This window comes from Lytechinus variegatus, chromosome 15, assembly GCF_018143015.1.
Source record: "Lytechinus variegatus isolate NC3 chromosome 15, Lvar_3.0, whole genome shotgun sequence".
NCBI classification, from domain to species: Eukaryota; Metazoa; Echinodermata; class Echinoidea; order Temnopleuroida; family Toxopneustidae; genus Lytechinus; species Lytechinus variegatus.
The window spans coordinates 4671750-4691533 of NC_054754.1; the positions used below are offsets into that span (position 1 = coordinate 4671750).

At 35.0% G+C, this 19784-nt stretch overlaps 2 protein-coding genes across 2 annotated transcripts in view; both read left to right on the forward strand.

Moving 5' to 3' along the window:
- The window catches only part of LOC121428979 (deleted in malignant brain tumors 1 protein-like), a 56777-nt gene extending 54226 nt beyond the window's left edge, over nt 1–2551 (forward strand). The window contains exons 24-25 of the mRNA XM_041625875.1: nt 216–471; nt 2446–2551. Coding sequence (XP_041481809.1) covers nt 216–471; nt 2446–2551 — 362 coding nt within the window. The remainder of the gene's footprint in view (nt 1–215; nt 472–2445) is intronic.
- A 377-nt stretch (nt 2552–2928) lies between these two features.
- Nucleotides 2929–10968, forward strand: LOC121428980 (deleted in malignant brain tumors 1 protein-like; the record flags this gene model as incomplete). Its single annotated transcript, XM_041625876.1, has 8 exons — nt 2929–2968; nt 3442–3750; nt 4291–4469; nt 5042–5221; nt 6738–6955; nt 8239–8338; nt 10016–10211; nt 10669–10968. Coding segments are annotated over 8 exons (1377 nt in total), but the record flags the coding sequence as incomplete, so codon positions are not given.
- Between the last annotated feature and the right edge of the window lie 8816 nt (nt 10969–19784).

Genomic DNA, 19784 nt, shown 5'->3' on the forward strand with positions numbered 1-19784 from the left:
TCTTTAACATAATGTTTAATGTATATAAAGTATGTGATTTATTTCTTTTTTGTCATTGAGTTATTTGCTTAACCATTTTCCAATCCATCGGTCATCGTATGTAAAAATTTACCATTGACGGCTAAGCATACACATGTATGTCATACGATCTATTAAGTAATTATTCATCGGAAATGGAGTCTTACCAATTTTTTCTTTTCTGAATCGTTTTACAGAAGAAAATGTGACTCTCGCTGTTGGGCAACCGCAGATCATCGCGTCTCCAAATTACCCCTGGAATTACCCAAACAACGTCTACTATAATTGGTATATTACGGCTCCTTCAGGATATGATGTTCTTGTTGAATTCTTGGTGTTTGATCTTGAATGGGATTATGATTACCTTTTAATTGGGACTGGAGAATCACGATCATCCCCTGGAAGTGTTATGCTGGCTGCGTTAACGGGAACATCCCATCCAGGATATATGAGGTCCGTATGAAATACTAGTAACAAAGAATCTATGTATTCCACAAGTGAGTCCCGGGGAAAAAGTTTTTTTTGTTACTTGTTATATAATAAAAATAATAAATTGCATTTTGTTATTATCAAAAGGCAGCAGGCGAAAATTTTATCCCTAAATTTTATTCCTATACAATCAGAACGAAGCTAGAATGGAAATGTATCACATATCTATTTGGACACACAGACTGAAACTTCGGGGGTTTTAGGAAAGTTAATATTTTGGGCAAATAACTTCAGCTCGTGAGGAAAAAGTGTATATATTGGGTAAATATAAAAATGAATGAATGGGTGAATGAATGAATTATATACTGATTAATCAATTAATTAATTTATTAATTTGATTTATGAAAAAAATTCAGGTTCGAGAACAAGCTAAGCTAAGTTAAATCATATCCAATTTCAGGACAAGTAATATCAAATCACGTTTTATTTCTCGAGAATATTAATGATCAACTGATTTTTGTTATGGTGTAAAAACAGGGTAGCAAATGGGAGACATAATATGATAATTTTGTTTTTTGTTATCACACACAGTAAAATTATTATTTAGAATATTTATAAAACGTTGTTCACTGTATGAACTTTACAGTTGTTTAACATTTTAAACAACTGTTTGAAATCTTAAACAGCATATATTATTCTTCGATTAATTAAGCATGGTTGTTTAAATATTAAGCAATCATGGTGGTATTGGCAATCGCGGAAGTGGTTTACATTACAAAATGAATAATAAAAATGGACAAGAGTAAAAGTGTTATGGAGAGGCTAGAAATTGGAAGTCGGTGAGTAGAATATTGTTTTGCTGAAATCAGTGTTGTGTAGTCCTTTAAAGGACTGTAAACCAGAAAAGATGAGAGGCTTGAATAGGTGAAGAGATGAGAAAAGGCTGGATTGAGTTGGAGAGGTCAGAAGTGAGAGAGGCCCAAGTTAATGAACGAACGCTGGCTTGAATTGCCGAGTAGAGTTCCAGAGCAGGGACCCGTTGCAGAAAGAGTTGCGTTTAAACGCAAGTAAAAAATCAATCGCAAGTCCCGAATGCAAGTCCCAGGGGCCCGTTGCAGAAAGAGTTGCAATCAATCGCAACTCTAAAAATCATGCGCAACTTGATTTTCAACCAATCAACAGCGCGCATCTGGTACTTGCGATTGATTTTTTGACTTGCGTTTAAACGCAACTCTTTCTGCAACGGACCCCAGTTGATTTGTTGTAAATCAAGTTGCGCATGATTTTTAGAGTTGCGATTGATTGCAACTCTTTCTGCAACGGGCCCCTGCTCTGGAACTCTACTCGACAATTCAAGCCAGCGTTCGTTCATTAACTTGGGCCTCTCTCACTTCTGACCTCTCCAACTCATTCCAGCCTTTTCTCATCTCATCACCTTCAGATCAGAAGACTCAACATTTCTGGCAGGTTGGCTGTCCGTCTTAAAACTGTTTAGCAACTAACAGCTAAGTTTATACAGCAGTGTAGAAGAAAGTAAATAAACAGCTTTTTTTGGTATCGTGCATGTTACCTCATATTTCAGCCTGCTTCTAATTTAAAAAAGAATTCTGATTTTTATAAAATATTAGACCATAATTTTACTAGAAAAAAAAATTGTTTAAGTAACATTGATACAATTATGTTACTAGAAATTTTATCCTCAAAAGAAGTTCCTGCAGCAGAGTCTCGAAACCAGATTGCGTAATCTTGGTGTATAGAACCTTACAAATTTCCTTTAATAAAACACCCTTTTCCCCTTTTTTATACAGACCTGGTCTGTTGAAATGCAGAAAAATTCCTGTTTTATGAATTTACAGAATGATTCTGTTATTGCTTTCTGCAAAATCTTTTTTCTGTAAAATCATTTTTTTTACAGTGTACACCTCTTGATAATAACAAATACCACACTCTTAGTCATATTCTCAACCCCGAAACTTTTTTCTTTTTTTTTTCTTTCAGGCTAAACTCTTCCGAAAGTTGGATGCTGTTCACTACTGATTCATCTGTCACTGACACGGGATTTCAGCTTCGATTGAGTCTCGTTTATGCGGCTGAAGGTAAATAAGTTAGAATGCACATCATAATTATGAATGACACAACGAGACAAATTCCTGCCGAATGTTATGCGATTATCTGAGAATGGTAGGCTGGCTGAGCCGAATTCGATTTGATGCAATTCGAAAAGTGTGCTTGTTATTTTTTTTTTACCATGGTTACTGCAAGTAGCACCCTTCCCCGGGTTCCATGACCCCTAGCTATTAGTTAATGTTGTATTTAATAACTTGTCATGAGAAACAGGTATTTGTTTCACTAGGCATGATATGGGTTCGTAGAAGCAGTTCGCATTATCATCTTTCATAGATTTATATAATGCAGCCCAAATAAAGATATACATTAATTTTACCGATTTTTCTTCACTACTTTAAAAGATTCCACAACTAACCCACCCCGCCTGACGTTACTGATACACCAATTTCGACAGGTAAGTCTTGTAAATCATACTGTTTTTTATCAAATGTACTGGACTTAATTCAACTTCCATTTTATAATTTGGAATTTGAGTCTTCTGGACAAAGGCTCACGGTTTCTATTGTATTCAACAATGACTTATCTGAACACCATATTTTACCTTGTCCACCGAGGCGTTTTTTTTTAAATTAAAATCAATACATGAAAGATGTATGAAAGATATTTCTAGAATTGCCCATTGAAGTCTCAGGTTAGGCGTAACCTCTAAACTTTTAGCATGGAGCAAAGAGAATCTGCTGCCGAAAAAAAAGCCCAGAGTATGGCAGGACTGTCGTTTGCATTGACTGATGGTATGGATCATGGACGGCGTAATATCCCCATTATTCTTTATTTCTAGGGTCTGGTAAATGTAGATTTTTTCCCCTCTCTCGTCTAAGAAATATTAAGCTGCTCAACCTAATCCTTGTATATATTCTACATGCACAGTTCGTCTTGTGAATGGTAGCGGGGCGCACGAAGGTAGAGTAGAAGTGTACCACGGTGGACTTTGGGGAACCGTATGTGACGATTATTGGGACTTGGCAGATGCACGTGTTGTCTGTAGAAGCCTTGGCTATAGTGATGCCAGCTTGGCCCCTTCGCATGCCCATTTTGGATATGGCAATGACCCCATTTGGATGGATAACGTTCACTGCGTGGGCAATGAGGATCACATTTTCAATTGTCCGCATAATGGTTTCGGAAATCATAACTGTGTCCATGGCGAAGATGCTAGTGTTATTTGCATACCAGATCGTAAGTACATCTAATGGCTCCGCCGTGCAACCGTATTCAATTAATTCATTCTGGCATCCGTAGTATCTTTTTATCAGTCCTCTGCAGGATTATCAACTAGGCCTACATATAAAAAGTGATTTTCTTAACCTGCACAGACATGTCAAAGATGATTACCATGAACAACCCACTCCAAAGAATTCAGGGGTAATACAGAGGTTAGCTCAGTACACATGAGATGTAAGGTATTTAATGTCGAGATGGAAATAACCCCCCTCCCCCTCCACCCCTCTTCAACACAAAATGGGAGGTTCTTATTTGACAATGATAAATGGCTAGGAGAGGAGATGCGCAGATACTATATTAAACACGAACGGCATCCTGAGCTGCCACTCCACTCTTTTCTGTTCTTTTGTGGGAGCCTCTTCATGGGAAGGCAAACAAAAGGAGACCCAGGAGAAAATATATTGATTCTCTACAAACATGCAGGTATGGTCTCCATGAAATACAAGAACTAGTTAATTTTCTTAAGTATGGAAGCCACTTTTTTTCTAATTGCAGAAGCTGAACTGATCTGCGACAGCGTATCAATGACGCTCATAATGGACAGATCACTTCTAGAGATCGGCGACAACGCCCGCGATGTCCATTTCATAGACGAGTCTTGTGTTGGATACGATCACGACAGTCAGCATGTTGCGATCACCACCATGTACAACAGATGTGGCACAAAACAAGAGGTATGTTGATCGAGTCTTATATAGTCCTGCCAGACCCACTTTTGAACATAAATGTTTCCTTCGAGGGATGATTACATACCCCCTCTCCACCATGTCTATGAACCATGGTATTTAACTTCATTCAGGGACGGCTGGGTCTCCCTCTTCGGACGAACGCTCGAGAGACAGTTAATTGTGTGGGTGCTGTTGAAGGGAGTGGAGCAAGTAGACGAATTGCTTCTCGTGGATCATTGACACCAGTGGCGTATTGCCCCTTGAGATCGTTTGTAAATATCAACAAAAATATTAGCACCCCTTCATTTGCAGTGTACCATGCCACACTGATTTTAATCTAAAATTGTATCATAATGTACATGGTCACATTCCGAAGTTAAAGTCTGTATCTCTTTTGTGTTGATAGAATAGTCATCATGTTACATGACAGTTTTAAATCCCATATATCTTTGAAATATCCACCAAATTTTAGATACCCTTGGTAGATGCAAAGTAATTAAAGAGAGCAGTGGGGCGTATGAAGCGGGATGTCCATTGACATTGTTCCTTGTTTCCTTCAAACCTATTGCACCATCTAGCAAGATGAAGAGAATGTAATATTTACCAACACGGTGACGTTTTACAAGCCAAGTCCAGAAAACGGAACCATCATTACCAGAGAACACTATCTTCACATCCCTGTGACTTGTAACCTTAAGAGAACACAGGTTCTTGGCGAGTCCTTCCTGCCACAGACCGAGGAATATGTATTCGACGAGGTGAGTTCAATCCGTTTACAGTGCCGGATTTATTAATCAAGTTAATAATTCATTTAAGGTTTGATCTGGTCGAGGAATATAGACAATGGGTATATAAATTGTTCAGTGACTTGACTTTCAATCGGAGGATTGGCGGGGTTTTTTTTTCCAACGTCTATTTGTCAAGGAATTGACTTTTTTCATTTTTCATGTGTGATAATTTCACTAATTGGTTCCCCCTTTTATTTTAGCTCTCCCGAATTCCTCCCACACTTAGAAAACTGGCATACCCGCAAACCTTGTCAGACTCATAAGAACACAAAACCTTAAAGGTCAAGTCCACCTCAGATTTGAATTGAGTTGATTTGAATCAATAGAGAAAAATCAGACAAGCACAATTCTGAAAATTTCATCAAAATCGGATGTAATATAAGAAAGTTATGATATTTCAAAGTTTCGCTTATTTTTCACAAAATAGTTATATGAACGAGCCTGTTACATCCAAATGAGAGAGTTGATGACGTCAATCACTCACTATTTCTTTTGTTTTTTATTGTTTGAATTATACAATATTTCAATTTTTATGAATTTGATGATTAGGACCTCCTTGCCTGAAGTACAAAATGTTAAAATGATGGAATTCCATGTGTTCAGGGAGGAATGAAACTTCATTTCACATGACAATGACGAGAAAATCCAAATATTTCATATTTCATATAATAAAATACAAAAGAACCAGTGAGTGAGTGATGTCATTAGTTCCCTCATTTGCATACCGACCGAGATGTGCATATCACTGTTTTGTGAAAAGAAGCGAAACTTTAAAATGTCATAACTTTCCAATTTTGATGGAATTTTCAATGTTATGCTTGTTGAATTTTTCTCTTTTTTTTTTTTTTATTCAAATCAAATTTTTGTTGGGGTGGACTTGTCCTTTAACCAACAAGCTCTGCTTTTACCTTTGGCTCCCCATATCTTCACCTCACATTTTCTTTCTCTGTCATTATATTACAACAATTTACAAGGATGCATTATAGTACTTTTTTCTAATATATTAAGTATATTGTTCATATTTTACGATATTTATTTATGCTTACCTATCATAATTTGTATTGTATGATATTATTGTTTGTCTTGTATAATATTATTGTTGACATTGTTGAAATTGTGGTATGTTTGATATAAATAAACCTTGAACCTTAAAGAAACGGACCAACGCTGTCAACGGTCACGGAAGTGTTCCAGGTGACCAACCTATAAATATTCATGCAGTTGTTAAGGTTTCAAGTATCAAAAAGTGTTTCTTGGTGCTATTGGCCTGCGTTTCATTTCAATAGACATACTAATTGATTTTTCCCTGTACCCGTTTTTACATTAATAATTATGATAAACAAGATGCGCCACATAGAAAAAGTGTCACTTTCACCAGGGTAACTTCCCCCACATTCTTGGTAAAGGATTCTGTATTTTTAAACCCCAAGAAATTCAACTAAGACATATCCAAAATCTCTCATTTATATGAATATTCTATCCCCAGGAAGGGTATGGTGAGTTTTCACTCCGCATGGAGCGGTATACTAGCTCCAACTTCCAAACACCTGCCAACGACTCCGGACTAGTGACGCTCCGCACGCCCTTATACTTTGGTATCCACCTGGCTTCGGTCACAAACCTCACCCTCCTCATCGAGTCGTGTTGGGCAACAGGATCCTCAGACCCAATGGATGATCATCGCTATGACATTATTGAAAATGGGTACTTCGCATTCCTGGTTTCTTATTAAAAAGGACAATTCTACCCCAACAAAAAGTTGATTTTAATAAAACGAAAATTTCATCGAAATCAGATGTAAAATAAGATATTAACAGTATCATTCACGTCCTGCTTGGTACAGAAATACAGAGACTGATGCATCACCCACTATTCTTTGTATTATATTATAAAATATTATCCTCATTGTCATGTAGAACAAAGTTTTAATCCTCCCTGGACATGTGGTTTAACCGTTACCACGGTTTAATATTCAATTGTTCAGTAATGTTGGTCCTTATTGTCAATTCTGTTTTTTTTTTATGAAATATCGCAATAAAAAATCGAAATAGTGAGGAACATCCTCGACTCTCTCATTTGCATATGAGATCTGCATATGATTGTTTTGTGAAAACTAGGTGAACTTTAAAATGGCATGACTTTCTTATATTACATCTGATTCTGATCAGTGTTATGCTTGACTCGATTTTTCCTATTGATTCAAAACTAGTTTCTGGGGTGGAACTATTCAGTATTTAATCTGCTTACTGCTATGGCCCTGAGAATTTGGTGGAAATTAGTTTGGTATATGATAATATAGAGATTTGACCCAAATTACCTTCAGTTTGGGGGAGCAAAATCTCTTCCTTTTTTCCGTGTCAAACTTGTTTCAACAAACCAGCATCACCCATATAAAAATCGTCCCAGGCCCCTGCTGATAACACTTGAAGAAAGAAAATTATAGTGAGGTTCTGCTCAACTCAGCCAAATACTATTATCATTTTTATCATTTTTTGTCTTATTTTGCCGGGAAAATTGGATTGCAATCATTTAAGTACATTCGTTGTTTCTACCTTTTTTTACTCCAGTGATTCTACGTAATATTCTCATTATTTGTCGGGACCCGTGTAATACACGAATGTGTACCAAGGAAAAGAAAAACAGCATGTCTCTGGCTCTCTGCTATACCCTTTAGAAAAAGGAAATGATTAAAATTACCAAAATTCTAGGGGCTTTATAAATAAATGAATACTATTGAACATGGACATTCACCAACACACTATTTTCACCAATCCTCTATACTGAGTGTAGACGTATTAAAGGAATTGCAGTGTGATGTATGTGATGCCAGGATTACTGTCAGTATATTTGCCATGGACTTCGTTACATTTTGCTCTGATGGGTAAATGATGTGTATACAACATAAGTTTATTGTTCAAATCACCATTCTTAACATTCTGATTAAACTAAGACGCTTGTTAACTTATTTATTTTCGTTTGTCTTTTAGGTGTGCCGTTGACAGCACAACGTACATATACGCAGGGTTCCCTGCAACGTTCAAGGCATTCACCATCGCCGCTTTCGCTTTCATTGGTGATTACGATAGGGTAAGCATACGCTATTACGCCGGTTCCATGATAATTTGCTCCGCTGGAAATTCCACACACTAGTGGAATGACTAACTTCAACCCTGGATTTAGGCCTAAACCTCACATAAGACTCTATTGCAACCCTGACCCTATATCTTAGACGAAATGAAGCCCGGAGAAATTGTCGCCGGAGCAAATGTCGTGTCACTATAACGCCACATTACTAACTTTAAATCTTGGAAAATGACATGGTCAATCATTACACTTCTGCACTCTTAAAAATATTGGGTAAAAATGTTCCATGAGGGTAATTATGTATCCAACCAACATTGGGCATTTCTTTTAGGCATTGTTATTTATCCAATGTGATGGAAATTTTGCTCATTCTAAAGTAATTTCTGCTTATATTTTAACCTTACTGGACAATATGCTTCCCGCATTGGGTAAAATACTGCCCAAAATTGGTTGGATACATAATTACCCTCGTGCTGGTTAAAATTTTGCCCAATATTTTTTACAGTGTGGGGCCCGTTGCAGAAAGAGTTGCAATCAATCGCAACTCTAAAAATCATGCGCAACTCAGTATTTCAACCAATCAACAGCGCGCGTTTGGGACTTGCGATTGATTTTTTACTTGCGTCTAAACACAACTTTTTCTGCAACGGGCCCCTGACGTGTTAACCTGCTAAAATATTACTAATATGCACATGCATGTTATTAAGTATTGCTTTTAATAACAAGTTCAGTATCTGACCATCAAAATAATGATTTATTTAGTCTATAAAATACTGATATTGTAAGATTTTTATAACTTTTATGACTTTTTTGGCAAAAACAAATAATTCCTTGTATGGGAAACTTCAAAATAAAAAAATCACAAAAGGTGAATTCGTGAGATTATGAGCAAATTGATTTTGTTTTGATTGAACAGTCTACATTAGTAGTTGAATTTTTAATATGACGATTTGGCCCTAATGATCAACCTTATGTAGATGTAATGATTCCATGATAGTTGTTGATTCACTCTATGTATATATTCTGGGTTTTTTTATACTTTATTGCTATGATGTTGAGTTATTTGTTAAACTGCAGGGCGCATTTGGGAAGCATTTTTGCATAACTGAACAGGTTAAGTATAACAAATGAATAAATAAAGACCAGCTGGGCATTAAATCAAAATTAGATATTCGGTATTAAATCAAGACCCCGTTGCGTAAAAGTTATCATAATGGTAACCTTGTAATTCAATGGTATCTTCCCTAAAATCTTTGATTTTGATTGGCTGATTAACATTGTTACCTTGGTAGTTACCATTAGATGGCAAAGTCACCATGATAGCATCGTTTCATGCAATGGGACCCCAAGTGTAGTTTAGACAAAACGGCAAGTCGACTAAATTGATATTAGGCCAAATTAGTTTAGCCGATGTCCTATAAGCTTGATAAGAGTCTATAGGCCTACAATTAAACAACCAGCAGACCAAGATTTTCACCCTTTAGAACTTAAGGGACTGGCCCTATACAAGTGCATTCTTAGTATTCGTTAAAAACATGGCAAGGCCTAGGCTCTACTCTATTTTCGGACTTTATAATTCATTGGTATGAGGTCAAGTGTCTGACATCAGGATATCAAAGCCTAAAGTAATGTCTTACCTTTTAAAATCATAGTGATTCCCGGTGTATTTTCTCGTTCCAGGTCTACGTCCACTGCTCAATCCTGATCTGTGACAACAACGACTCGGGCTCCCGCTGCACGCAAGGGTGCCTCTCACGATCTCGCCGAGATCTCCAGCCCGCCGGCTACCGGTCCAAACCCCATACCATCACCAGCGGTCCTCTTTCTGATGCCTCGCGTTCCAGCAGGGCTATGTTGCTTGATACCGCCGATGACGGTGAGTAGCTTCTGTCTTTCTATTACTGTCAGCTTGTCACCATTATTGCATCCTGAATATTCATGCTGGAGAATTGCTAGGCCTACTACATCCCTGATCTAAACAAGAAAGTCATCAAATAATAATAGATAGGCAAAGTCCAAACAATGTGACCCGCTTGACCGCGCTGAGCTCGTCTTTCACTTTGTGTTGCGCGCACACAGAATCTAATTGAAGTCTATTGGCTCACGCACATTTGCATTTTACTCAAATAGCAGAACGTTTCGTTTCTTGTCAGAAAAAGATTACGTTAAAGAAAAGATTAAAGCCTGTCTTAACACATACCTGCCAACCGTTCATCGTTAACCCTAAAAAAGAAAAAAATTTGCACCTTTTTATAACCTTGCAAACCGACATTGTAACCTTTTCTTTTTCTTAGCTCATGCCTTATATTTGAAATTCTATTTTAAACATCTAGGACCCGAATATCATGACCCTCTGATGATCGTCTCAGTGAGCGCCCTCTGTGTTCTCTTCTCCCTGACCGTCATCATGGCGCTGGTGATTGTGCGCATGCGTCGTCATCGTCGTCCTGAACTAATTGGCTATCAGAGGGTGGATACTACCGAATAGGATCATAACACTTTTCAATGGAAATAAATTACTTGAACTGTTGACATATCTCACTCTGATTCTTTAAATGTACCATCATTATCGTGATTATAGATCTAAAAAATCGGTATGACCAGTGGCGGATCAAGGGGGGGGCATCCGGCCCGTGCCCCTGTTACACCCACAAATGTAATAATCGCCCACAAATGTAATAACGCCCACAAATGTAATAACACTTTACCCACAAATGTAATAACGCCCACAAATGTAATAACACTTTACCCACAAATGTAATAATTTCACCCACAAATGTAATAATGCACTTTACCCACAAATGTAATAATTTTTGATCGCCCACAAATGTAATAATGACTTTACCCACAAATGTAATAAATTTGAAGGGATTTTTTGGCAAATCCAATCTAAGCTTAAATCGTATAGTAATGCGTTCATTAAGCACAAAAGTGCAAAGTCTCATTTCCTGACCCGGTTAATTAACAAATAATATAAATCCAAAGTCTTTATTCCAGACCCGGTTGTTTCAAAAATAATAATATGAGCCCAAAGTCTTTATTCCAGACCCGGTTGTTTCAAAAATTATAATATAAATCCAAAGTCTTTATTTCAGACCCGGTTGTTTCGAAAATAATAATATGAGCCCAAAGTCTTTATTCCAGACCCGGTTGTTTCAAAAATAATAATATGAGCCCAAAGTCTTTATTCCAGACCCGGTTGTTTCAAAAATTATAATATAAATCCAAAAGTCTTTATTCCAGACCCGATTGTTTCAAAAATGATAATATAAGTCCAAAATCTTTTCTCCAGACCCGGTTGTTTCAAAAATTATAATATAAGTCCAAAGTCTTTATTCAAGACCCGGTTGTTTAAAAAATAATCATATGATCCAAAAGTCTTTATTCCAGACCCGATTGTTTCAAAAATAATAATATAAGTCCAAAGTCTTTATTCCAGACCCGGTTGTTTCAAAAATAATCATATGATCCAAAAGTCTTTATTCCAGACCCGATTGTTTCAAAAATGATAATATAAGTCCAAAGTCTTTATTCCAGACCCGGCTGTTTAGAAAATAATAATATAAGTCCAAAATCTTTTCTCCAGACCCGGTTGTTTCAAAAATTATAATATAAATCCAAAGTCTTTTTCCAGACCCTGTTGTTTCAAAAATTATAATATAAGTCCAAAGTCTTTATTCAAGACCCGGTTGTTTAAAAAATAATAATATAAGTCCAAAGTCTTTATTCCAGACCCGGTTGTTTCAAAAATAATAATATAAGTCCAAAGTCTTTATTCCAGACCCGGTTGTTTCAAAAATAATCATATGATCCAAAAGTCTTTATTCCAGACCCGATTGTTTCAAAAATGATAATATAAGTCCAAAGTCTTTATTCCAGACCCGGTTGTTTCGAAAATAATAATATAAGTCCAAAGTCTTTTCTCCAGACCCGGTTGTTTCAAAAATTATAATATAAATCCAAAGTCTTTTTCCAGACCCTGTTGTTTCAAAAATTATAATATAAGTCCAAAGTCTTTATTCAAGACCCGGTTGTTTAAAAAATAATAATATAAGTCCAAAGTCTTTATTCCAGACCCGGTTGTTTCAAAAATAATAATATAAGTCCAAAGTCTTTATTCCAGACCCGGTTGTTTCAAAAATAATCATATGATCCAAAAGTCTTTATTCCAGACCCGATTGTTTCAAAAATGATAATATAAGTCCAAAGTCTTTATTCCAGACCCGGTTGTTTAGAAAATAATAATATAAGTCCAAAGTCTTTATTCCAGACCCAGTTGTTTAAGAAATAATCATATGATCCAAAAGTCTTTATTCCAGACCCGATTGTTTCAAAAATGATAATATAAATCCAAAGTCTTTTTCCAGACCCTGTTGTTTCAAAAATTATAATATAAATCCAAAGTCTTTATTCCAGACCCGGTTGTTTAAAAAATAATAATATAAGTCCAAAGTCTTTATTCCAGACCCGGTTGTTTCAAAAATAATCATATGAGCCAAAAGTCTTTATTCCAGACCCGATTGTTTCAAAAATGATAATATAAGTCCAAAGTCTTTATTCCAGACCCGGTTGTTTAGAAAATAATAATATAAGTCCAAAGTCTTTATTCCAGACCCGGTTGTTTAAGAAATAATCATATGATCCAAAAGTCTTTATTCCAGACCCGATTGTTTCAAAAATGATAATATAAATCCAAAGTCTTTTTCCAGACCCTGTTGTTTCAAAAATTATAATATAAATCCAAAGTCTTTATTCCAGACCCGGTTGTTTAAAAAATAATAATATAAGTCCAAAGTCTTTATTCCAGACCCGGTTGTTTCAAAAATGATAATATAAGTCCAAAGTCTTTATTCCAGACCCGGTTGTTTAAACAATAATAATGCAAGTCCAAAGTCTTTTTCCAGACCCTGGTGTTTCAAAAATCATGATATGAATCCAAAATCTTTTTTTCCAGACCCGGGTGTTTAAAAAAATCATGATATAAATCCAAAGTCTTTTTTCCAGACCCGGTTATTTCAAAAATTATAATTTTAGTCCCAAATGAGATACATTAATGATATTCAAGTGCTAATGGTAAATTGAAAATCAAGCATAGTCTTTGCTCCAGACCCGGTAACTAAAAGCTGAAACTTTATAGTAATGTGTTTATATAGCACAAAAATGCGAAATCTTTTTTTCCAGACCCGGTTAATTAAAAAATTATAATATAAGTCCAAAGTCTTTTTTCCAGACCCATTTATTTCAAAAATTGTAATAATTAGAAAAAAACAAAGACCCACGATCCTATCTATGTTGAATAACATGGAAATGTAGCGTAGTCTTTCTGTCAGACCCAGTTATAAAAGTCATTAAAAACACAACAACAACAACAAAACAAAGACCCTGCAACCATTAAAGGTCAAGTCCTTTTCAGAAAAATGTTGATTTGAATCAATAGAGAAAAATCAGACAAGCACAATGCTGAAAATCTCATCAAAATCGGATGTAAAATAAGAAAGTTATGACATTTCAAAGTTTTGTTATTTTTAACAAAATAGTTATATGAACGAGCCAGCTACATCCAAATGAGAGAGTCGATGATGTCACTCACTCACTATTTCTTTTGGTTTTCATTGTTTGAATTATACATTATTTCAATTTTTACGAATTTGACGATTAGGACCTCCTTGCCTAAAGCACAAAATGTTAAAATAATAAATTTCCACGTGTTGCAGGGAGGAATGAAACTTCATTTCACATGACAATGACGAGAAAATAAAAATATTTCATATTTCATTTAAGAAAATACAAAAGAAATAGTGAGTGAGTGATGCCATCAGTTCCTCATTTGCATACCGACCGAGATGTGCATATAACTGTTTTGTGAAATGAAGCGAAACATTAAAATGCCATAACTTTCTTATTTTACATCCGATTTTGATGAAATTTTCAGTGTTATGCTTGTTGAATTTTTCTCTTTTTATTCAAATCAAGTTTTTGTTGGGGTGGACTTGTCCTTTAAAAAAAATAATTTCTTGTATATTCCTTCCTTTTTTCTATGAAAAAACCTAAATAACAAAACATTAAAATACAAATGAAAAAAAAACTGAGAAATAAGATATCAGTAAACAATAAGGGGATTACTTCCCGAAAACGATAAAGTTGTTGATTGACGATCTATGATATGTTATATAAAAGAAAAACATTCTAACAAGAGGGGATAACCATTCCATTCCATGTTTTTATTTGGCAATAAGTCATGATTGACTATTTTTGCCACCCACTGTATGAGAAGTAGGGTAACAATTTTATTTAGTATTATTTTTATTACTTCTTTTTGTCTCACCTGCATAGCAGAGTGAGACTATAGGCGCCGCTTTTCCGACGGCGACGGCGGCGGCGTCAACATCAAATCTTAACCTGAGGTTAAGATTTTGAAATATCATCATAACTTAGAAAATATATAGACCTAGTTCATTAAACTTGGACATAAGGTTAATCAAGTATCACCAAACATCCTGCATGAGTTTTACGTCACATGACCAAGGTCAAAGGTCATTTAGGGTCAATGAACTTTGGCCGATTTGGGGGTATCTGATGAATTACAATCACAACTTAAAAAGGTTTTGGATCTGATTCATGAAACTTGGACATAATAGTAATCAAGTATCACTAAACATCCTGGGCAAGTTTCAGGTCACATGGTCAAGGTCAAAGGTCATTTAGGGTCAATGAACTTTGGCCGAATTTTTTTTTTTTTTTGGTGAATTACCATCATAACTTTGAAAGTATGTTGGTCTAGTTCATAAAACTTTGACATAAGAGTAATCAAGTATCACTGAACATCCTGTGTGCATTTTAGGTCACATGACCAAGGTCAAAGGTCAATGAACTTTGGCCATAATGGGGGTATCTGTTGAATTACCATCATAACTTTGCAAGTTTATTGATCTGACTTTTGAAACTTGGACATAAGAGTAATAAAGTATCACTGAATATCCTGTGCAAGTTTCAGGTCACATGATCAAGGTCAAAGGTCATGTGAGGTCAATGAATTTTGGCCACATTGGGGGTATTTGTTGAATTACCATCCTATCTCTGTAAGCTAGTGTATTGGTCTAGTTCATAAAACGTGGAAATAAGAGTAACCAAGTATCACTTAACATCTTGTGCGAGATACAATGTATAGTAGTTTTCAAAGTCAGCACTGCTGCTATTTTGAATCGCGTGATGCAGGTGAGACGGTCAGAGGCATTCCACTTGTTTATTATTATTATTTCTTGTATATTCATTCCTTTTTTATGAAAAAAAAACACAAAACCTTTAAATACATATAAAACAAAAAACTGAGGAGTAAGATATCAGCACACAATATGGGGATTACTTCCCGTAAACGATAAGGTTGTTGATCGACGATCTATGAGATATTATATAAAAGAAAATCATTCTAGCAAGAGGGGATAAAGTTTTAACAAATTCTTCGGTATTTTAAATTTTCAGTGTACCAAACACCATTTGTAATATATTCAGCATTTCTTTTTATTAGTTACAATTCCAATAATCTCAGTGGCCTAAGATATATTTTCTTGGGTTATATTGACCCGTTAAGTAAAGAGAGAGAGAGAGAGAGAGAGAGGATTTATGTGATCAAGAAGTGATAAGATATGAAAAAAAATGATTTGAAATGACTGAAAGAGAGACAGGCAAAGAAAGAAGAGGCCCCTCCCACACCCGTACCAGAGTTACGGAGTTAGGCTGTCCCGTCGGTGGATTCAGATCCATCAACATCTTGAGGTTTAATCTTTCCAGGGGGCAAACGTGTGTGGGTGTGTGTGTGTTTGAGTTTTGTCAGACGTGTCTAAATCAGATATGATTATTTACGTCTGGGACCGACCTTTAACGTCACCATCCGAAAGACGTGACCAGGGCTCGAACCTCGACCCTCTGCATCAATTTGTAACTTCCCCACAGCTTGGATTACAGGCGCACGCCACAACGCCCAGTCTTTAAATATGGTGTAGTCTTTGCTCTAGACCCATGCAGTTATTTCAAAATAGGAAATTATTAGAAACGATAAAAACAGACAAACAATATTAACAAAGACGCCACAATATCAATGATGTAGAATAACGTTGTTGTTGTTGTTATTTTGGGTTTTAAGGCGCGTACCATTCAGATCTGAATATTTACGCCTTTTATTAATTTGACGTTTTTGTGGTATTCAATTCAATTTCATCTATTTCATTTCCATCAAACAAAACAATTTGTATACCAAGTTACGGTATGCCTTATCACAGGGTTTTATAGTTTGGGAGATGCTGGTGTCTAAGTTTTTAGATTAATCTTTTGCTTAATTTGTATTTTAAGAGAACTGGATGTGGGGTAAAGACAACTCTCTAAACCCAAGCATTTTAACTGGGTTTAATTTTAAAGATTGGTCTTAGCTTTGATTTTTTTTAATACTTGTGTTATCTTATAAATAGCTGGGTCTAGACGAAGGTCTAAGCATAATAATAATGTTATTCAACAGGAATAAGAATATGACAAAGTCTTATGTTTTTAATATTGTTTGAATTAATTTCTAAATGACTGGGTCTGGAATAGAGACAACGCTCTAAACATGTGCTTTTGTACTTGGTCTTAATTTGGAGGATTGTTGGTTCTTATATTCGTTGTTGGGGGTTGGGTTTTATTGTTTTTTTATTCTTGAAATAATTGTGTCTGGAGGAAAGTCTACAATCGATCTCCATGTTATTCCACAGTAGTTAGATTATTGGGTATTTGTTTTAGACAATTTTATTTTTAAATAATAACCAAGTCTGGAAATGGACGTTTTCTTTGCAAATGCATAATTACAATGTTTTGTAGGGGTCTTAGTATTATTATACAAAAGAATCTGGATTTGGGGTACAGACATATTTTTTACTGGGTGTAACTTTTGAAAACTGGTTTTAGATTTGATTTTCTTTTTTAATTCATTCCTTAGATAACCTGGTCTGGAGGAAAGAGTACGTTTTACAACTCATGTTATTCCAAGAGAATATGATATGGTCTTATGTTAGATTTTTTTTCTCGTAATTTTTGTAATAATTAGGTCTGGAATAAAGGCAACATTTTAAACCTCTTTTTAAAAACATGTTCTTAGGTTCAAGAATTGCTTGGTATTAGATTTGGAGTCATTTATAGTTTTACTCTTAGCCTTATTTTGAAAAACAAATGACTGGGTCTGGCTGAAAGACTACGCTATATGTCCATGTTATCCAGCATTAATAAGATTATGGGGTCTTTATACGGTTTTTGTTGTTGTTGTATTGTTATTTACAATTTTTGAATAACAGGGTTTGGAGCAAAGGCTAAGCTCGATTTTCTTTTTTTCCACTGGAATATCATTATGGTATCTTAGTTTGGACTTATATTATAATTTTTGAAATAACTGGGTCTGGAAAAAAGACTTTGGACTTACATTATAATTTTTGAAACTACTGCATCTGGAAAAAGACTTTGGACTTTTGTGCTATATGAAGGCATTACTATAGGGTTTTAGTTTTTAGTTTTAAATAACCGGGTCTGGAGAAAAGACTATGCTTGATTCTCAATTTACTCATAGCGCGTATATTCACAATACGTTCAGTATCATTTAAAACAACAACAAAGACTTTGATTCCACCAGTTTTAATTAACTGGGTCTGGAGAGAAGACTAGGCTCGATTCTCATTTTTATTCCACTGGAACATCATTATTGTATCTTAGTTTGGACTTATATCATAATATATATAAAAAAAAACGGGTCTGGAATAAAGACTTTGGACTTATATTATTATCTTTTGAACAACCGGGTCTGGAATAAAGACTTTGGATTTATATTATAATTTTTGAAACAACAGGGTCTGGTGAAAAGACTTTGGACTTATATTATCATTTTTGAAACAATCGGGTCTAGAATAAAGACTTTAGGCTCATATGATTATTTTTTAAACAACCGGGTCTGGAATAAAGACTTTGTACTTATATTATAATTTTTTAAACAACCGGGTCTGGAATAAAGACTTTGTACTTATATTATAATTTTTTAAACAACCGGGTCTGGAATAAAGACCTTGGGCTCATATTATTATTTTTGAAACAACCGGGTCTGGAGTAAAGACTTTGGATTTATATTATAATTTTTTAAACAACCGGGTCTGGAAAAAGACTTTGGATTTATATTATAATTTTTGAAACAACCGGGTCTGGAGAAAAGACTTTGGACTTATATTATTATCTTTTAAACAATCGATCTGGAATAAAGACTTTGGACTTATATTATTATTTTTTAAACAACCGGGTCTGGAATAAAGACTTTGGATTTATATTATAATTTTTGAAACAACAGGGTCTGGAATAAAGACTTTGGATTTATATTATAATTTTTGAAACAACAGGGTCTGGAAAAAGACTTTGGATTTATATTATGATTTTTTAAACAACCGGGTCTGGAGAAACGACTTTGGACTTATATTTTCATTTTTGAAACAATCGGGTCTGGAATAAAGACTTTAGGCTCATATGATTATTTCTTAAACAACCGGGTCTGGAATAAAGACTTTGGATTTATATTATAATTTTTGAAACAACAGGGTCTGGAAAAAGACTTTGGATTTATATTATAATTTTTTAAACAACCGGGTCTGGAGAAAAGACTTTGGACTTATATTATCATTTTTTAAACAATCGGCTATGGAATAAAGACTTTAGGCTCATATGATTATTTTTGAAACAACCGGGTCTGGAATAAAGACTTTGTACTTATATTATAATTTTTGAAACAACCGGGTCTGGAATAAAGACTTTGGATTTATATTATAATTTTTGAAACAACCGGGTCTGAAATAAAGACTTTGGATTTATATTATAATTTGTTAACTAACCGGGTCAGGAAAAGAAACTTTGCACTTTTGTGCTATATGAACGCATTACTATACGATTTTAGTTCAGAACGGATTTGCCAAAAATCCCTTCAAATTTATTACATTTGTGGGTAAAGTCATTATTACATTTGTGGGCGATCAAAAATTATTACATTTGTGGGTAAAGTGCATTATTACATTTGTGGGTGAAATTATTACATTTGTGGGTAAAGTGTTATTACATTTGTGGGCGTTATTACATTTGTGGGTAAAGTGTTATTACATTTGTGGGCGTTATTACATTTGTGGGCGTTATTACATTTGTGGGTGCAACAGCCCCCCCCTTGAGAGCCATGATAAAAAAATAATGTAAATATGTTGTTCTTTCACAAGAGTGTGCCCCCCCCCCTCCTGAAAATCACAGCGTATATTTTCAATAGGAATATGTCGTTTATACACAAGTGAATTAATACTTTTTTTTTGGGGGGGGGCTTGTCAAATGTGAACATTTGAATTCAGATTCTTTAAAATTGAGAGTCGAGATAAATCCCGAATTGCCTGTTCACTATCATTTTGTCTTCTTC